Genomic DNA, 20,348 nt, shown 5'->3' with positions numbered 1-20,348 from the left:
CCATTGTAGGGCCATTGCTACAAATCCCAGGGCTCTGGGAGAGCAGGTGCTCTGGGTTTGTTCCGTTCCTGACAGTAAGTCGGCAGTGAAGGAAGGGGTGGGGAGTGGCTCCTTGCACTTACACCTGATGGCGTTTTGGGGGTAGGATTTCTGGGCGGGGGAGACTGAGGCCTGGTCTACACTACAGAGTTAGGTCGATGTAAGGAAATTCTGTCAGTGTCTCCACTACAACGTTGCTCCACCGAGCTCATAATTCCACCTCCGCGAGAGGTGTAGTGCTCAGGTCGGGGTAGTTAGGTTACTTACAGCGCCTGCTGGCTGTCGGCCCTACGCGGGGCTCCCAGCTGGAGCCCCCTGACCTCAGGACTGACAGCCAGAGCTATGAGTCCCACGCCTGGGTGACAGCTCAGGCTGTCAGCCCCAGGGCGGTGGGCTCCCGCTGTCAGTGCCTACCCAGTTAAATTGGTGGAAGCACTCCTGGTGAGGACGCACACCACCCACAGATGGGGCGTCGTGTGGACCTGAACCACTGCAGTAATGCCTGTGGTCGCTCTACGTCGACCTAACTTAGATTGATTTAATTTTGTAGTGTAGACTTGCCCCGAGTGAGTCCCAGTTTCCATTCTGCTTCACAAACCAGCAACCCCGTCCATCGCTGCTCCTCCTCCACTGCTCCTCTCTGGCTGTGGGAGGCACCGCTCTCCGTCCCTGAGCCAGGGCGAGCTTCTGACGGGCCTTGGGCTAGAACCCCTGATGCAGGGCTGCCTGGGTGTCCTGTCCAGGGAAGTTAAGTCAGGGGCCTGACACAGGGAGCCATTCATAGAGGGCGTGGCTTCCACTGGAAGGGGCGTGGGAGCACTCTGAATCATTTCTCTCTCCGGTGTGCCCAGCTGCTTGGTAAGGTCTCATCCCTGGCCCTGCCCACCTCTTCTGTCGGGCTGTGTTAGCTCTGCCATGCAACCAGCCTTCCTGGCAAGGCAGGGGCATCTTCTCTTGCCTGCGCTGCCCACTGCGTGCAGGTACTTGGCCCGGAGAGCAGAGCCCTGAGTCTATGGGTCGGATCTGTAGAGCTGCACACACACGGCTGTCTCCGTCCTCGTGATAGTTTGACATCTCCTGTCAATCAAAATGAAATATACAGACAGGGCACTGGCCTTTCAGGCTGCTTGGGGCGGGGAGCCTGCAGGGCTGATGGAACATGGAAATCAGAGAGCAGTGGATGTAATAACAACAAAGCGAACCCTTTGAGGCCGGTTCTATAAATAGCGGCTGGAGCAGAGAGGAGGTATATTTATCCCCCATAACTCACTCTTGGCTCTGGCCCTTGCCAGTCACAGGTTTGCAGGCCTGGCTGGGGTGGGAGTGGGGTTGGACTGGCTGCACTGTGGTAGTTTGGGTCTCATCAGATCCACCAGCTGTATTCAGATCAGATCCCACTTAGACCCCAGGTCTAGGGTGTCTGCCTCACTCCGTTACCCACCCCCCACTCCAGGCCCATGTTGGGGGTCGGGGGGTTAGCACTGGTGCGCCTGCCCCCAGGCTCTGCACGCTAGGTGTTATGCAGTGATAAGGGAGGGCAAGTCACCCACCGGGCCCTGGGCCCAGGCCAGTTTAAGCACAGTAATGGGGCAGATGGGTTTGATACAGTGGTAACTCGAACCCCGTGGGCGCCGTGTCCCAAGGGTCTTGTGCAGGCGCTGGGAGTGGGGAGCTGAGCCCTGCCCGCCGGACACACCATGTCCCCGAGGAGCCTGTACAGACATCAGGGTCTGAGTGACCCCTGCCCCACGGACGCGCCGCAGCCCCACGGATCCTGTGCAGGCATCGGGGGCTGAGCCCTACCCCAGGACACGCCACGTCCCAGCCCCCCACGGGGCCTGGGCTGGGCTCGCTGCGCCCCTTTCGCCCAGGGGATGGGAAGGGAGATCAGAGCCCCCGGGCAGGGTGAGGGGCTGCGTGTGCGGCCCCGCGTGGGCCGGGCCGGGGGAGGGACTCGCAGCCGCGGGCCCCGCCCAGAGGCTGGAGGAGGCGGCGGCTGCTGGGTCCGGGCCGCCGCTGCGCTGTGTGGGGGGCAGGCGGCGCGGAGCGGAGCAGCGGGGAGCGGAGCGAGCGGCTGCTGCAGCCATGTAAGTGCCGGGCCGGGCCGGGGAGGGGGCGGCCCCGCTGCCGGGCCGGGCTCCGCAGGTCGGGCTGGGTGGGGGGGCGCCGGGCACTGCTCCCCCGGCCGCTGCGCAGCCCCCTCTCCACCCTCCCCCGCAGCCCTCGTTGGAGCGGGGCGCACGGGCCCGGGGGACACTGAGCACTCGTCATTTTCCATGTCATTGCCGAGTAATTGTCACCTCCTTTGGCAAGGAGTCCCCAGGTGCCAGCTGGCTTCCATTGCCTCGCTGCCGGCCGGACCCTGTGTCCGGCTAGCGACCCGTGTGGGTGCTGGGGCTGGGCGAGTTTCCTCGGCTGTAGGGTGTCATTTACAGATGAAACGTTTCGGCTCCTTGCCGCGGCCCCCCTTCCCCCCCCCCAGTCCGTGGGTTGTTTTTGATCCCGGGCCTGTTTAGTCGTTTGCTGGTAGCTAAGGCATGGCACACAGGAGTCCAGCCAGGGAGGAGAGTGTGCAGTGGATAGGTTTGGTTTGACGGTAAAAGTATTGCAGTGATGGGGTGGTTTTGGGGCTGTGCCCCTGAGTTCTCTGAGCCTGTGTGTGCCAGCAGGATCAGCGGAGGGGAGCCTCGTTTTTAAAATACCAAGAAGCATTTTCATGGCCCCTGAGAGCCGAAAGCAGCTACTGTGAGAACCCTCTTGAAAGGTGCCCGGCACAGAGAAAGCAATCAGGCCTGTGCTCCTTTCCCCCATTTTATGATGATTACAGAGAGCTCCAAAGGGGCGTTTGGTGTTTTCCAAATGAAAGGGGTGTGTGATATCTCTATCTCTATCTATCTCTCGTGGAAGACGCTGTGGCTGACTGGAGAGCTGGGAGATTTAGGACATCAGGGTTTCTGTGGAAGCAGAACCCAATTAAGTGAAATGGAAAGTGATATTTATTCCGACTCCTTGAAAACCTGTGACCCAAGCTCTCCTTGCTAAGGAGGCAGTGTCCCAGCCTCTTTGTTAAAGGGCTACGTGAACTCCCAGGTCGCATTTGAGTTTTCCAGTGAAAAAGGAAAGACCAGCCTTGACACTGATATTTATAAGGACAAAAATCAAGATGCGAGAACCTGCCAGACAAAAATCAAAGTGTGTGTGTGGGGGGGAACGTATGGGGGTTTTCCTTTGCAGCTCACTTTTAAGTGTCAAGTATCCGGGGGTAGCCGTGTTAGTCTGTATCTACAAAAACAACAAGGAGTCTGGTGGCACCTTAAAGACTAACAGATTTATTTGGGCATAAGCTTTCGTGGGTAAAAACCTCACTGAAGAAGTGCACTTTTGCATCTGAAGAAGTGAGGTTTTTACCCACGAAAGCTTATGCCCAAATAAATCTGTTAGTCTTTAAGGTGCCACCGGACTCCTTGTTACTTTTAAGTGTATTCCTTAGTTAAGGGCTCCAGTTGTACCGTGGTGCAGGCGGGCACAGGATCTGGGCCCTCGCCTCCCGTTCGGGGACCAATGGGTGACTCTTCCTTAAACTAGATGGCACTTGTCCAGGCCAGACAAGATAACGCGTTGGGTTCTCTTTTCCTTCCTTCCTCTTGGTTGTATAAATAGAAGCTTTGTAAGTTATGAGGGGAATTTGGTGCTGCAGGCTGCGTGTTTCTGGGCAGCCTCTGAACCGATTAGTGATCGCTTTGAAGGCGTTTTGCTTTTGTGTCCTCTGGCAACTAGGTCCTTGGCAGGCATTACTTCTCATTGACCCGCAGGAGGGCACTTGCAGAGGGCATCCAACGTAGGGGCTCTGGCTATTAAAGTTCGAAAGCCGAAGAGTTTTCACCCATTTGCCATTTAGGGCCTACCTCATCTACTCTCCCCCTCAGCCTGTGTTGGAAGCGGCTGCATGCTCGGGGTGGAAGGCCGGGCAGCCAGTCACAGAATCGCAGCAGTCAGAGAAAGGTCAGGCTGGAAGGAACCTCAAGAGCTCGTCTCGCCCCATGCCGAGGCAGGCCCAGGTGTGGGGAGCCTTTGAGTGCTACCTGTCTCCTCCCTGGGGGCTGGGGGGCTGGGCGTCAGGCTGCTGGGGCTGGTTTGCTTTGAGGCGTCACAGGTGGCAGCTTTGTCAGCTGGCCTTGTCCAAGTCCTCCTGGAGAAAGCCAGTGCCCCCTCCGACGCCATGTCCTCAGAGGACAGGGACGGGAAAGGCCCGTTGAGCGCGGCTGGCTGTTCCCTGGGAGGCAGGGCAAGAACAGTCCCTGCAGGGTATTGTCTCAGGCCAATGCAGGGTGTGTGTCTCCCTTCCTAACCCTTCCCCTCTGCCCCTGTCTGGGAGGCTGGAAGGCTATTGTCAGACCTTGGCTCAGCCTGATCCATGTTTCTCTCAGCCACGCAGAGGAGCCCAGCCATGAGAAGAGAGGAGAGTGCGGGACACAGTGTAACCTAACCCATCCAGGCAACTGCAGCATGCCAGAGCCAGGGGGAGGGGCCCGAATTCTCCTTCCACCATGGAATACTCAGCTTCTGGTGGAGCAGCTGGCGCGCCTGTCTCCCTGGGTCGGGCGCCTGTCTCCCTGGGTCGGGCGCCTGTCTCCCTGGGTCGGGCGCCTGTCTCCCTGGGTCGGGCGCCTGTCTCCCTGGGTCGGGCGCCTGTCTCCCTGGGTCGGGCGCCTGTCTCCCTGGGTCGGGCGCCTGTCGCTGCTGGTCCTGGAGTGGGGCCTTCCCGGGGGGCTTCTGAGGACTGAGCCCTGGGCTTCAGCATGCTCTGGGGTAGCTGGGTTCACCCTCTGCCCAGCCTCGTTGGGAGCTTTCACAAACTCTGTCATTCCATGACGTGTCCCCAGGCACGTGACTTCCTTCTGGGGTCTCTGTGGCTGCTGGGTGATCCCGCTTTGGGCCCCTGCCATCCAGAAGGGACAGGAGGTGATTAGAGCTGCTTCCTGTCGCTCTGCAGCTTGCTTGCATGTTTGTCCTTTTGCATTTTCCTAATCCACTTAAGAGCATTTTTCCTGCTTGAATTCTAAATACTGCTGCGAAGAGCACTTTCACACGCGCTCCTGGGCTTGGGGAAAACAGGCTCAGGTGCCCAGCAAGCCGAGCAGTGCTTACTCCGTGGCACAGTAGTGTGGGTCACCTGGGGGAGAAACGGATCTGCTTGCCAGTGGGGTGGGGTGCACGCCCCCATGCAGCTCAGCCCCCCAGGGGATCCCTGCCTGGCAGCACTTGCAGGACGTGGAGTGGAGGGTTTGTGGCTACTCGGATCATCCTGTGCTTGTCCTCCTCTCGTAAAGGGGTCACGGGACTCCGCTGCCTTGCGTCTGCTCGGGGGCCGGTCCAGCCTTGGGGGCCAGGTGCTGGGATAAGGATTTGGCCCACAAAGGATGGTATGGCCTACTGAACTGCCGCGCTGCTCAGGTTCGGCGCGGTTAGCCCTGTCTTGGCAATGGTCCCCAGGAGCCATTGTGGGCTGAGCTGTCTGAATGTAGCCAGCGTCTGGGAGCAGTGAGGACAAGGCAAGGGGATTCTCACAGTGTTAAGCATGGATGCTTTTAGTCCACCCAGTGCAGCAGCCTGATGCCAGCTGCCCGGCTCCACTTACCTGTCTTGTGGGGGGAGCATAGGCTTGGGCCCGCAAGCTGCGCATGCAGCGGCACCCCCAGAGCTGCAGCGTTAAATGGATTTGGGGGTGGGGGAGCGAGAGGCAGCCGAAGACAGTCTTGCCTTCAAGGCTTTGACTCCCCCTGGGCCACGCAGTGCACTGGTCACCCTCTCACTGATGAACTCTGCTCCCCAGCTCGGTGTCTGACAGCGCCTTAGGGCTGCAGGAATCTCGTTAGTCATGAATACTTTTGGAATGATTGCTCCGGGTTGCATGTGAGACATTTCCTACTGTGCTGGGAGGGGAGCGGGTCTGATACTGAGAGCTCGCGCTGCCCTGGGGAACTTGCATGCGGACAGCTGCAGCGCTGGCTGGAAAATGCCCCGAATTCCTGGCCCGAGACATGCTTTCTGTGATGGGAGAGGAGGAAGATGGCTGGAGGAAGGGCAGAGTATGGGGTTCATAGAATAACCTGCAGGGTACTACTGCACTCCTTCCGCCCCCCAAATGGCCCATCTCTCATGTTGGGAGCAGGGACAGCTTTGTTCTGGGTCGATACAGCGCCTAGCACGGGTGGGCAAACATTCTGGCCCAAGGGCGACATCTGGGTATGGAAATTGTATGGTGGGCCATCAATGCTCACAGAATTGGGAACAGGGGTGAGGGCTCGGGGGTGGGGCCAGAAATGAGGTGTTATGGGTGCGGGAGGGGGCTCCGGGCTGGGGCTGGAGCAGAGGAGTTCAGAGTTCGGGAGGGTGCTCCAGGCTGAGACAGAGGGTTGGGGTGTGGGAGGGGATTCAGGCTCTGGGCTGGGGCTGTGGGTTCCAGGGTGGGGCCGGAAATGAGGGTTTCAGGGTGTGGGAGGGGAATCCAGGCTGGCATTGGGGTGCGGAGGGTGGTGGTGAGGGCTCCGGCTGGGGGTGCGGGCTCTAGGCCGAGAATGAAGGCTTTGGGGTGCAGGAGGGTGCTCCGGGCTGGGACTGAGAGGTTCGGAGAGTGGGAGGGGGATCAGAGCTGGGGCAGGGGTTTGGGGCACAGAAGGTGGTGAGAGGTGAAGGCTCCGGGCGGTGCTTATCTCAAGCAGCTCCTGAAAGCAGTGGCTTGTCCCCCCTCCGGCTCCTATGTGGAGGTGCGGCGCTGTCCAGGCGGCTCTGCGCACTGCCCTGCCCTGTCTGCAGGTGCTGCCCCTGCAGCTCCCATTGGCTTCAGTTCCTGGACAAATGGGAGCTGCGGAGCCAGCGCTTGGGGCGGGGGCAGCGTGAGGAGCACCCTGGCTGCCCCTACATGTAGGAGCCAGAGAGGGGACATGCCTCTGCTTCCAGGAGCCGCACGGAGCCACGGCAAACATAGAGCGGGGCAAACCCCCGACCCCGCTCCCCGGCTGGAGCACCGGAGTGGGACAAGCCCCCGACTCTGTTCCCCGGCGGGAGCTCGAGGGCCAGATTAAAAGGTCTGACGGGCTGGACACGGCCCGTGGGCTGTAGTTTGCCCACCCCTGGCCTACCACAACGGGGTCCGGGACTGGGCTCCTTGGCGCTACCACAGTACACAGCCCGTTCTGTAGCCTGAATCCAATCTTCCTATGTTTTCAGTCTTCCGGCTCCGTCCAGTTCAGCCCCTGCCTGCCCCGGATTCCCGTTGCAGAGCAGTCTCCTGGACACGTTCTGTCCGTTGGGGGGTTAGTGCCCAGCGCCTGTGGCAGCTATAAAAGTCTGGGGCTGCTCTAAGCTGCCTTGGGTGCTGACAGGCCCTTTCCCTGTTGGATTGTAAACACAGAAAGGAGAAGTGGGAGCGGAGGGTGGGCCAGGCCTGGCCTAGAAGCATGGCTCTGTCTGACTGTGCAGCCCTGGGGCTTGTCCCTGCCAGGCGAGGGTGGAAGTCCAGTGTCTGACTGACTCGCAGTGTTTCTGCCCCCTTTGGTGCAGGCTTGGAAGCTGCTGCACGTGGATTTGCCCCAGGGCCTGGAGGCCCAGAGGAGCAGAGCTCAGCCTGGGAGTTGTTTCTCAGCTTGTGAAGTGAGGTGGCTGGGAACCTGGGTCTGCTGGGCTTGTCTCACCCTCTCTCCTAGGCCCTGCCTACGCTAGAACCTGGCACGTTGCTGTCAGTGATTGTTGGCAGCAGCCCCCTGAAGTGGTGTTGCAAAGGGCTGGGGTGGGGCAAAATGTGGGCTGGGGACTTGCCGAGACAGGCCCGGCTCTGGGACCAGTGCCGAGCATGGGTTTGTCCTGCCCACGCCAAGTGGTTGAATGGTTTTCAACAGCACCTCGGAAGGGCCTGTTGGCAACCATCCTTATCAGCCCCAGGCCAGTTTCCTAGTGTGGCTGGACCTAGGTGTATCTGCACTGAAGGGTAAGGCCAGGTTTGAACTCCAGCTCTGTCTACAAACGTGTCGTCGTGCTGACCCAGGGCCCTAGCGCCCCACAGGGTGCAGGGTCTGAGCCTCTGGCAAGCTGGGACCCAGGGTTCAAGCCCTGTTGCTTTGCAGTGTGGACTCAGCCCCACTGGACTCGTGTGCTGGGAATCTGCCAATAGTATCCCAAAATCCCACGGGCCAACTCTCTGTGACCTCTGGACAGTTGAGTTTCCCCACACTGCACCATGAGCAGAGGACCCGAGCGGCGCTAGGAAGTCTGGGAAATGGGGGCTGGACTTGGACGCACAATGCAGTGTAGATGCTGGAGCCCTAGGTTAGCAAACCTAGGGTCTGCTGACTCGAGTTCTGCTAGCCCAGCCCTTGCACCATCACTCACACTGATGGTTGGGTTTAGCTCCACCTCCATCCTCGGCTCTCCTCTAGGTGTCGCAGCCCGAGTGATGCATACAACTCCCTGGCACACTTGGGGCCCAATGGACAAGGCTGGGTTTACATTGCTTTGGGTTGGTTTCTGGCCAGTAATGTGAATTGAGTAGCGCGTGGGCGTTGTCTGTCTTAGTGTGTGTGGGGCAGTGTCTGAGTCTCTCCTTGGAACTGTCAGGAAGCACCGGCAAGTGGAGGTGACTGGCATGGGTTAGAAACCTCTGCCAGGGACGCACCGTCTGCAGTTAGCCCTGACTCCCTGATGGGCCTGCAGAGCATGGAGCAGGGCTGGCTCGTCACTGGGGGGGAGCCAGTGTGGGGCTGGGACTGAACGGCTGGGGACAGCTCAGCTGCCCATGGCCCCAGGCTGAGGGTGCGGCGGTGACAGCTGGTGGTGCTGGGGCTCTGCTGGGAACGTGCCTGGGCTTTGCTGAGATCGGAGTCGTGCTGGAGGTGGGGACTGGACGTCTGAGGGTTGTAGCCTGGAATCTCACCCCCTTGGATAGTGACCAGGGCCAGGCCCCCCGGTGGCTGTTGGGCCATGTGGAATGAACTGGCAGTTGCTGACTGTCCTGCCCTCCAGCTCCTTTTCCCACTCAGGTCTCCGTTTGTTTGCACTGTTGTCTGTCCAGGTTCAGCTCCGTAGGGCGGGATCCTGCCTGTTGGTTTGTCCGCACGGCCCTGTGTGTGCTGGCGGCCCTGCGTGCCCGTTGCAGGTGTTGAGCACAGGGCCCATCCGTGCACTTTGCCCCTTGTGATGGGCTCGGCAGAGGCCCCAGCTGCAGAGCTGGGGGTGGGGTCCCTCCGGCGCAGGGCTGTACCTCGGGCCCCTCCGCACTGAGTTCCCGGGCAGGGGAAGCTGTTCTGTGGCAGCAAAACACTCTCCCTTCCCTTTTCTGGGCTCCTGCTGCAGGCGCGAGCTGCCAACCCGCATTGAAACCGCACCAGAGGGTTTGAACCAGGCACGATAGCTGGGCCGGGCCGAGCTGGATTCGCTCTCCTGGCTCTGCACTGGCCCAGGGGAGGGGCTGGTGGACCCTGCAGGCCACGTGAGGACAGCGGTGCCTTTGGCAGGCTGACCAGGGATGAGTCTTCGCCCTGCTGAGTCGCCCTGTAAATGAAAAGCAGCTGTGAGCAGGGGGAGGGGTGGGGAGGAGCAGAGCTGGGGGGGGGTGAGGGGAAAGACTCATTCACTACTTGCTCCTTGTCGGGGGTAGGTCGGTGTTGAACGGGGGGGGCTTAGTGCAGGACTCCCAGGGGCTCTGGGAGCTGGAGGCCTCCCCGCGTGGTCGCTGCCCTCCCAGCTCCCACTTGAAGGGCAGCTTGTTGAACTTGCCGGGAGTGTGCCTGGCCCCGCCGCCCCGGGCTGGCCTGGGGGCAGGAGCTCTGCTGGCCGCCTGCACTTGCTGTTCTGCTGCAGCCGCTGGCAGGGAGCGCTGTGAGCTCGGCTCGTCCAAGGGGTGACGTGGAGAGGGAAGGCCCCGAGCCAGGGCCGCGTGCGTCTCTCCAAAGAGAGCGGAAGGAATGAGCAAAATGGTTCTAGCCTCGGGCGCCCCCAGAGACTGGCTCGGTGTGGCCACAAGCAGCCATCAGCCGGCTGTCTGAGGGGTGGCCTGGGGGCCACGAGCGGCCTTTGCCGTCGCTCCTGGCAGAGCAGACGCAGCTGATGGCTGGCAGCTTTTGTGTGCTGTCACTGACGGGCAATTACTGAGCCTCTCCAGGAAGACGCAGGTGGCGCTTGGGGAGAGGGCTCTGCCTCTGCTGCGCTCGCTTCACCCCACGAAGTGGGGCTGCGGGCGGCCCTTGCTCTTCAGTGGCAGCGGAGATCCTGCAGCGCAGCCCCTGGGCTAGGGCCGGATTCAGGGCGGTGGAGCAGGTGCACCTCTGTTCACGTCTAGGCACCCTCCTAAAGCCAGACAAAGGCCTGTTATAAAGGTGTGGGCCGTGTGTCTCTGGGGGCTGGTCACTGCACCAGTAGGGGGCACATGGTGTGTCTCCGGGGAAGAGGGGTGCATTGAATTTCATCGTTAGCTTCCTAACAGGGCTCTGTGACTTCCTCTGCTCCACAGCAGGGTCTGCTGGGCAGCGCCACTCAGGGCTTAGATCCTGGCATGCACACAGCATGTCGCGTTCTGGCCTGTCAGCGTTAACCCCTTAGTGCCATCGGGTGCCAGCCCTCAAGCTAAATGGGAAATGCTATTGCATGGAGAATTTATTCCCCCTCCCCTCGAGTGAGCACGCTGAGGATTTGCTGCGGAGATGCTGGCAGGCGAACCAAACCTCCCTTCGTTTGGAAGGGTTTTCCCTATTTGATGTGGGGATCTTGAGTGGAGAGGGCTCCAGGGAGCTTGGAGCCCAGACAGTGCTGAGCAGGGACCTTTGCGGAGTTAATGTTTACCTGGCGAAAGTGCATGCCCCTTCCTGGTGAGGCTCCCTGGGCGCGGAGAGGGGTCGGAGTGGGGGATTGCCTCCCCGGGGCAGTGGCGGGCGGGGAACTGCCTCCACACTGTCGATGCTTAGTGCTGGTGGCAGGTGGGCTCCCAGGTCTGCAGAAGATGTTGAAGTTTTTTGGGGAGGATTGTCCCGAATTGGGGTGTGTCACGGAGTGTGGAGGGACACCAGGCCCTGCACCCCTGGCTTCCTGCAATTCACCATGACTCTCAGCCAGCCAGTAAAGCAGAAAATTTATTTAGATGACAGAAACACAGTCCAAGATAGGTCTTGCAGGCACAGACAACAGGACCCCCCCCCAATTAGATACATCTTGGGGTCTCAGGGCACCATAGCCCCCTGGGAGGTCAGAGTCCTGTCTGCCTCCCAGCCATTCCACCAGCCAGCTCTGAAACTCCCTCCCTTTGTTCCGTTTCCAGGGCAAAGGTGTCACCTGGCCTCTAGCCCCTTCCTGGGTTCTCATGTTACATGCTCAGGTATTCTCCCTCTGCCAGTCTCTCATCCCCCAATGCAGACCATCCTAGCCACACTCCCTTCTCGGCATTCACAGACCACATTAAGAACAGTCCCAGTTCGTCACAGGGTGAAAATCACAGACCTCCAAAGTTTCCCAGACCTGGGAGGCCGTTTCCAAGGCACCAAAATGTTCCTCCTGGTGGGAGCGTTGAGCTGTGAGGAGCCGATTTCATCCTGGCTCTGCCAGGCCTGCTGGGAGCTTGGGAACCGGGAGATCGGTGAGGAGCCAGCAGGCAGGAGGGAGGACAACCAGGCACCTTTCCACCAGTATGTCGACCCCGGAGACACCTTCCTGCGGAGCAGCTCCGGGCCATCGAAGCAGCACTTTTCGGTGGAGAACTGTTGGCGTTTCATAGATTCATAGATTCTAGGACTGGAAGGGACCTCGAGAGGTCATCGAGTCCAGTCCCCTGCCCGCATGGCAGGACCAAATACCGTCTAGACCATCCCTGATAGACATTTATCTAACCTACTCTTAAATATCTCCAGAGATGGAGATTCCACAACCTCCCTAGGCAATTTATTCCAGTGTTTAACCACCCTGACAGTTAGGAACTTTTTCCTAATGTCCAACCTAGACCTCCCTTGCTGCAGTTTAAACCCATTGCTTCTGGTTCTATCCTTAGAGGCTATGGTGAACAAGTTTTCTCCCTCCTCCTTATGACACCCTTTTAAATACCTGAAAACTGCTATCATGTCCCCTCTCAGTCTTCTCTTTTCCAAACTAAACAAACCCAATTCTTTCAGCCTTCCTTCATAGGTCATGTTCTCAAGACCTTTAATCATTCTTGTTGCTCTTCTCTGGACCCTTTCCAATTTCTCCACATCTTTTTTAAAATGCGGTGCCCAGAACTGGACACAATACTCCAGCTGAGGCCTAACCAGAGCAGAGTAGAGCAGAAGAATGACTTCTCGTGTCTTGCTCACAACACACCTGTTAATACATCCCAGAATCATGTTTGCTTTTTTTGCAACAGCATCACACTGTTGACTCATATTTAGCTTGTGGTCCACTATAACCCCTAGATCCCTTTCTGTCGTACTCCTTCCTAGACAGTCTCTTCCCATTCTGTATGTGTGAAACTGATTTTTCCTTCCTAAGTGGAGCACTTTGCATTTGTCTTTGTTAAACTTCATCCTGTTTACCTCAGCCCATTTCTCCAATTTGTCCAGATCATTTTGAATTATGACCCTGTCCTCCAAAGCAGTTGCAATCCCTCCCAGTTTGGTATCATCCGCAAACTTAATAAGCGTACTTTCTATGCCAATATCTAAGTCGTTGATGAAGATATTGAACAGCGCCGGTCCCAAAACAGACCCCTGCAGTACCCCACTCGTTACGCCTTTCCAGCAGGATTGGGAACCATTAATAACAACTCTCTGAGTACAGTTATCCAGCCAGTTATGCACCCACCTTATAGTAGCCCCATCTAAATTGTATTTGCCTAGTTTATCGATAAGAATATCATGCGAGACCGTATCAAATGCCTTACTAAAGTCTAGGTATACCACATCCACAGCTTCACCCTTATCCACAAGGCTCGTTATCCTATCAAAGAAAGCTATCAGATTGGTTTGACATGATTTGTTCTTCACAAATCCATGCTGGCTGTTCCCTGTCACCTTACCACCTTCCAAGTGTTTGCAGATGGGGGTTGTTTGAGTGTGTTTTGTGGCATCTCTGTGTGCTTCTGCTTTGGTGTGTCTGTTTCAGTTTAATTCCCTAGTGATCATGCTAAGGGGGCCTGTTCTCTTCCTTCTCTACACTGCTGAGGTTCTTGGTGATCCAGCTGCATCTTCTAGGCCAGAATGGCTTATTCTGCGTATTCGGGAGGCCGTGATATGCAGTGTGTAGAGGGGCTAGGAGCTGGGACTTGCAGGTTCTCTTCTTGGCTTGGTCACAGACTCCCTGTGTGACCTCGGAGCAGTCCCTTCGCCTGGGTGCGGCAGTGGCTCGTGTTTGGGGATACTGCTCCGGTGAGACTAGCAGGAGCAGGGCTTCAGCACACCGCATTGTTCGGTGTTCCGCTTCGTTGCTCTGCTTACTTCATTGCAATTCTGCAAACCCTGAACATAAAGTGTGATTAGTGTTCTTGCATCAGACCTTCGCTGCCTCTCCTCCGAACGCTGGGACGGTCCACAGGGGCTGGGACAGGCTCAGCCCATTTCAAACTAGGGCAATCCTGCAAAATCTAGGCCAGGTGCGAGAGTGGGGGAGCTTTGCAGACCTCTGAGCTGGGAGGAGTCGGTGCAACCATGCCAGTGAGCTCTGCTTCTTCAATGATGGTTGGAGATGTGCTTCCCGCACCCCCGTGCATCCACAGCTCTGCCGGCCTGTGACAGCCATGGGAACTGGGGCCCAAGCCCAGGTCTCCCCAGAGCATGGAGCAGGAGCTTGGCTCAGTACCCAGCATAGCCAGTTCTTGCCTGTTCAAAAGCTGGCCGTGGCAATTCCCTGCTGAACTTTAGAGCAGGGTCCTTGGGGCTGGGGCTGGAGCTGACAGAGCCCTGTTCGATCAGCCAGCCTGTCCCCCAGGGTCACCACAGGATTGTGAGATGGGCCTGTGTCAGGCTAAGTGCTGGCTGCTGCCTGGAGCTGTAGCGTGACCGCCCCAGCCTGGGGCTAGTCTGACAGCACTAGATTCATTTGCTCTTTGAAGCCCGCTGGGCGGTGACCTGTAGCTCATGACGCAAGCGCTGAGCGGAGCTGCGCACAGCACCCCTGGATAAGAAACCCACCTACAGCTGCAAACTGCGAGGGCAACAGCCCAGACTGTGCTCCCACCGTGCCGAGCCTCCTGCCTGACGCTGCCCTGTGACTCCTCTGACTCCAGTTCTCTCCCGGGGGGTGGCTGGCATAATGTGGCTAGTGTGGGGCCGCTCTGCAGCCTTGGTACAAGAGGGTTCGTGGGTGGGGGTAAGAATGAGCTAAACTCTTCATTGGTTTCCTGGGTTAGCTGGAGAGGAGCTGCCCGCCTGGTCTGTGCTGGAGAAAGGTGCAACTGCTCTTGCAGCACCTCGCACGGCGCCCGTGCACGGCTGGCTGCGTATGCACAGGGATGCAGCTGTATCTCCATCCTCGAGTGCAGGGGGGGCAGGGCGGGCAGGCTCTTGGAATGTGGGAATTCTCTCCCTCAGACCAGGCCTGGCTGCAGATGCCCTCTGTGTGGAGCATTGCACCTGCACAGGCTGCACGGCATCCTGGAAGTCGGGGAGACCCCGGAACTGTTACACAATTGTAGCTAGTGTGTCTTGGCTTGGGCCCAGCCCCTCCTGCACACTGCCCTCGCTGCTTCTGGACGCATTGCCTGGAGCTGACTCCCCTCTAGGAGGCGCTGTCTTAGGGGGAGGCAACTTTGAGCTCAAGCTTCCGGCTTCCACCCTCCAGAATGAAGTTCTTCAAATCAGCAGGGGAGGCAGCAAGGTCTAGTGGTTAGAGCACACGACTGGGAGTCATGTGGTTCTGTTCCTGCCTCGGCTGCCGGCTCACTGGGTGGCCTTGGGTGTGTCGCTTCCCCTCCCTGGGCCTCAGTTTCCTTATCAGTGAAATGTGGGTAATTTCACTCGCCTGCTGCAGCAAGGTGCGTTGAGTACTTTGGACGAGAACCTGTCTGGATGAGCTGAGTGTTACAGTGTCAAGGTATTCTCACTGCTGAGCGCGAAGGGGGACGGATGTAGCTGCCCAGGGTAAAGGCCCAGTGAGAGGCAACTCAGGCTGGGATGGGTCATTTCATGGCTGACATGCCCACGTTAGAGATGAGGATGGCTGCAATCTGCTCCCTCACCTGCCAGCTGGGTGCTGCCCTGGGGCACCTGGGGAGCGGCCAGTGCAGCCCCATCTGTGCCCTTGGACCTGCACCTGATGCTACCCGGGCTCTGATTTCCACACTGGGTTTGTCAGTTTGCGGCGTGCGTGTGAGACACACGTTCCCTCCGAGCTCAGAGTGCAGTGGCATTGGCCTCGGGTGGTACAGGGCCTGGACTCAGCTGTAATCCCTGCTGCTGGGACTCACCTGATCATGGGACCATCTGCCAAGGTGTGAGACGCAACCAAAACGCCGCCAGTTCCATCCAGAGCAAAGCTGCCCTTTGTCCTGGTTCATTCACCCTTCTCCAGTGGTCTTGATGGCATTGCCCCAGTGGGGTGCGACCCGGGGTCAGCCACGGGTTGGCGCTATCTCATAGGGTGGATAAGAACAGCCAGACTGGGTCAGACCAGTGATCCATCCAGCCCAGTGTCCTGTCTGCCGACCGTGGCCAATGCCAGGTGCCCCAGAGGGAATGAACAGAACAGGGAATCATCCAGTGATCCATCCCTGTCGCCCATTCCCAGCTCCTGGCCGTCATAGCCTAGAGACACCAGAACACAGGGTTGCATCCCTGCCTCTCCTGGCTAATAGCCATTGATGGACCTAGCCTTCATGAACGTATCTAATTATTTTTTGAATGCAGTTATGCTTTTGGCCTTCCCAACATGCCCTGGCAGTGAGTTCCACAGGTTGACTGTGTGAAGAACTTCCATTTGTTGGTTCTAGACCCGCTGCCTCTTACTTACGTTGGGTGACCCCTGGATGGGTGTGTTAGGGGGAGTGGAATAGTCCAGGAAAGGGAGCTAGTGTTATCAGCCCTGCTTTACAGATAGGCACAGAGAGGGCAAGGGACCAGCCAGTCAGTCGCCGAGCTGGGAATGGGACCCAGGGTCCTGTGCACTAGCCCATGCTACTTTCACCAGTCTTGTGTCCTCACTGAAGCCTGAGTTGTATAGAGTGTGGGGGAGTGGGGAATGGCTGGCACTGTTACCCCCCCATCTGCCATTCCTGTTGGCTACTCATGCCGACTGGCACAAGAGAGGCCACCTCTGCCTCCGCTGGCCACAGGGGCAGAGCTGGGTTCAATGGGGTGGAACTGAGCAAGTGGGAACTTCAGGAAAGCATCCCAGTGGGGCCTGCTCTTCCGGTCCTGGGAGTCCACCCAGGCTGAGTCCTGACTGGCAGCTCCCACCCCTCAGTGCTCCACCACTGGGCCTTGGTCAGTCTTGCTGGCCCCGGACCCCTTTCCCTTGTGACCCAATGTGACTGGAGTCTCTGCTGAGGGCCCCTCTTCTCTAGGGGTCCATGGGGGGCTTGTGCAATTGGCCCTTGCCAGTAGTGCCCTCTGTTGGGGGCTCCCCCCAGCTGTGAAGGACACAGGCCTGATCCTGGCATGTCTCCCCAGGGCCCAATGGCCTCATTACAGCCCCCCACCGAATGCGGGCTCCTCCCCAGCAGGCTCTGAGTGTCACTCTGCTGGGGAGCAGGTGGCTAAGCCCAGACTCGTCGCCAGCTTCCTGGCTTGCCCCCTTCTCTCAGTGCCAGCCTAGCAGCGCTGGGCTCTCTCCCTGTCGGGCGGGAGGAGTTCCCAGCTCTTTGCAGCTGATATCCCTGTAGTTTCCTGTCTGAATCACATGGCTGGAGCCAGTTTCCATGGAGAAGGCGAAGGGGGTGGGCTCCCGGGTGCCTTTAAGACTTCAGTGTTTTCCTTCTGTCCATGGGAGTGGAACAAAGGGAAGGCGAGTGGCTGGCTGCGCGCTCTGTGCGCGCTCGCTCTGCCTGGGCACCGGACATGTGAGTGCCAGTGTGTGGCGGGGCCGTGCCGGAAGGGGGGCGGGGTGGGGGGCTGCTGGCTAGTTTAGGACTGGGCCCCCCCACCCCCGGTATTTCCTTCCTGCTGAGCAGCCCTGTGGGGGAGATGTTGTGCCGAATGCGTTTAGAGAGGGGGACACAGCCCAGAGCTGGGCCAGCAAGCCTGGGCTGTCCTCTGCGGGATCTGGGCGGTGCTCATTGGTGGTTGCTGCCTGTGGGGTGATCTCTGGTTAGCGCGGTGACATTGGTCTGAGTGCTGGCTCGAGGCCCTTTAACCGCAGGGCACGCGGAGCCGCAGGGCAGCTCCTTGCAGTTGGGGCCGGCCGCTCTGCGTGCCATGGACCTGCCGTGCTTTGCCAGCGGTCGTACCTGGCAGCGCCTGCTCTCTGGGCCAGGGCTTTGCTCCTGAGCTCTATTGTTCTCAAGTTCAGCCTTGTGCTTGGGTATTTACAATAGTCATAATCCAGGGGTTTGGACTGATGTCCCCGGGGACCGGGACAGGCAGCCCCTGTCCCTTCTGCGAGGCCAGTGGCCCTGTAGGGACCCTCTCCGAGATATTCAGGCCTTGGTCTCTGCAGAGGGGGGTCCATGAGTGTCACTGGGCTGAATGGACAGCTGCTGTGTCCTCTAGGGACTGGGTTTAATCCCCTGGTGCTGCCCACGGCCTGTTTCATGCAGACACCGACCTGCGGGGGGCTTGGTCACATGGATCTTTGCAAGCCCACGACGGCTGGGGCTGACCATGCGCCCACTGCATTGGTGGCGAAGCGCCCACTGGCCTTGTGGATGGAGGCTGATAGCAGACAAAACCCTGCTTGTTCCTGTCGGGGAAGGATATGTCTGGTTTCCTAGGAGGCGTGGGGAGACCTGGAAAGGACTAATTGGAAGGCAAGTCAGTCCATAGAGGAATCTCCCCAAGCTACCCCCTGCCCGGGGCTTGGTGGGTTCATGCCTTGGTGTGTGGCTCCCAGAGGTGCTGGGCTGCTGGAGGTGGTTCAGTCCAGGGCCAGCTGCTAGCTCCAGCATTGCTGGAGGGCGATGTCATTCGCAATGCCCCACCCCTGCGACTGCATCCGGTTCCCTGGGGCTGGAGGCTGGGCCCCTGCCATAGGCAGGCTGTGGGGGCACTTGGGGAGGCCACCCACTGCCCGTCGGTCAATGGCTGTTTGTCCTGCTGGCGGCCGCCTCCTCCCTGGGTTAGCGCTTTCTCTTTCTCTGCTATTGTGACGGCTGAGGAATGCTTAAAGGAATTGAAAGGACAAACCTTGCTTTGTTGCTGCCTTGGCTACTCCCATGTATTCCTGCCTGGCCACCGCCTGCCAAGAAAACCGGGGGGGGGGGGGGGAATTAATGCCTGCTTCCCAGTCAGTACCCCAGAACCTTGCAGTGAGCGGATGGTGCCTGGAGAATGGGCAGGCGTCTGGGCCAGGCCTGGGAAATGTTACCAGCCACCCGCTAGCCAGAGGCCAGTCGGAAAGGAGTTGGGGGTGGACGGGGGCACTGGGCTCTGCCCCGACCCGGCTTGGAAGCTCAGTCTGTCATGCTGGCCCCTAGCTAGCTGCTGTCTGGCAAAGGCCATGCACGTCCCCCCGCCGGCCCATCTCTAGTGTTTCTTGGCTTGTGCCCTTGGAGGGGGGGCATTGTGACCACCTAATTAACTGTACCCCCCACCCCGTGGCGGGTGACTGTGGGGTGCTCAGAGCTGTCGCAGATTGAGGTGGCATACGTGCTGGGAGCAAACAGCTATACCAGGCCCCACACGCCTTAAGGGGGTGGGGCAGAGCAAGCCTGGATTAGTGCGTCTACCACAGTCTAGTATTGGCTAGTACCCTCGCAGGGGCAAGCGCTGGGGGGCGGGGAGGTTGGCTACTCTCACTAGGGTGAGTGCGCACAGGGACAGGGGGGGAATTGACCCAAACCCCGTGTGGATGAGCCCGCCTGGGTGACTGTGCTAGCGGTGGGAATCCCCTGGTGCTGCAGAGCCGTCAGTGCCTGCTCAGGGCGGGCGGGCGGGCGACGTTCTCAGGGGTAGAGGAGCCAGGTTACGTGCTGGAAGGGTGAGAAGTGCCGAGGGGGCGCAGGAGTGTCTGAGCTAGCGCCGCTCCTCCAGCAGGGCGCTGACTCCTGCCTTAGGGGCCTTTCCCCACTAGCACCCTGGAGAGGGGGCGGCTGGTGCTGGGGGGCAGATCTGCCTGCCCGTGAGAGGTCCCAGGATGCAGGGGCTGCATCCCTGGGTCTCCATGGTCCCCTCTTGGCCCGGGAACAGGGAGGAGCTCTGGTGGCGCAGGACTCATAGTGGCGCCCAGCCAGGTCTTCTCACTATCCCCTTCCTCCTTGGCCTCTCCCTCGGGGCTATTTATAGGGACTCCGCTTACATCCGTTCTATTTCTGTCTTGCTGAGGGAGATGCGAGGGGCTGATCCCATTTGTGCCTCGGAGCCCCTCCTGGCTTGGCCAGCCCCCAAGGGCTCAGCGCTGAGTCTTGCATGCACCTGCCTTCTCCCTGCTCCGCGGGGATCTGACCTTGTAAACCCGGTGGGAGAACCCCTGGGTCCCCACTGACTCCCTGGGGCCTAGCTCTAAGGGCTGCTCTCTACTGCTTCTCTTGGGGGTGATTTTTTAAAATATCGAACATTGGCCACTGTCGGCAGACAGGATACTGGGCTAGATGGACCTTTGGTCTGACCCGCTATGGTCTTTCTTATGAAATAGCTCCATTGTGCAGCCCCTAGTGTGGACACAGCAACAGAGGTCTCAAGGCGCGCTGTGCCAAGACTGCGTATTCCCCTGCCCTACAGGAATAGTGCACCAGTGTGAGCACCTTTACCCTTGGTTAACTGTCCCCACAACGGGCAGTCAAATCAGCCCTGCCTCCTAGCACCAGGATTGGCAGAGGAGAAGTGGTGGCCGAAGCGCCTGAGCCAAACGCGACAAAGCAATGCAGCCCCCATGGAATAGTCCTGCCCCATTGAGTGGGGGTGCGTTCCATTTAACGGGGCTTTTAGGGGAACGGTTCTAGAAACGTAGAGAGCCTAACAGAGAAGGGTGTCCTTCTGCTGTGGCTTTTAAACCATCTGATAGGATTTAATAGAGAAATCGGCCAGAATGTGTGTCTCCTGGGTGACTTAAAAATCTATGACTCTCAAAGGAAGGGCTCAGGGCTGCCTGGAAAATACTGGTTAGCAGATTCCTGACGCTTTGACTATGAAATCTAACTGCAGGGAGTCCCATGGCTCCTGGAGAGCAGCGGTGAATCTTCGTCCCTGGGGTGAGAGCCACGTGGAAGC

At 58.9% G+C, this 20,348-nt stretch overlaps 1 protein-coding gene across 9 annotated transcripts in view; it reads left to right on the top strand.

The window, feature by feature from the left end:
• The window catches only part of RIPOR1 (RHO family interacting cell polarization regulator 1), a 113,807-nt gene that overhangs the window by 18,656 nt on the left and 74,803 nt on the right, over positions 1-20,348 (top strand). For 5 of the 9 annotated variants that reach the window (XM_042861360.2, XM_065567791.1, XM_042861359.2 and 2 more), the window contains exon 1: positions 16,870-17,044. The exons of 1 other annotated variant lie outside the window; for it this stretch is intronic. In XM_042861360.2, the coding sequence (XP_042717294.1) occupies positions 16,885-17,044 (160 nt within the window). In that variant the 5' untranslated portion in view covers positions 16,870-16,884. Of the gene's footprint in view, positions 1-1,973; positions 2,127-16,869; positions 17,045-20,348 lie in introns of those variants that run through there. 3 more of the 9 variants (XM_065567797.1, XM_065567794.1, XM_065567798.1) reach the window with 1 other exon arrangement.

Source organism: Chrysemys picta, chromosome 14 (genome assembly GCF_011386835.1).
Source record: "Chrysemys picta bellii isolate R12L10 chromosome 14, ASM1138683v2, whole genome shotgun sequence".
Lineage (NCBI taxonomy): Eukaryota > Metazoa > Chordata > Testudines > Emydidae > Chrysemys > Chrysemys picta.
The sequence above is the reverse complement of the archived record's forward strand: the minus strand, read 5'-3'. Positions and strand labels throughout refer to the sequence as shown.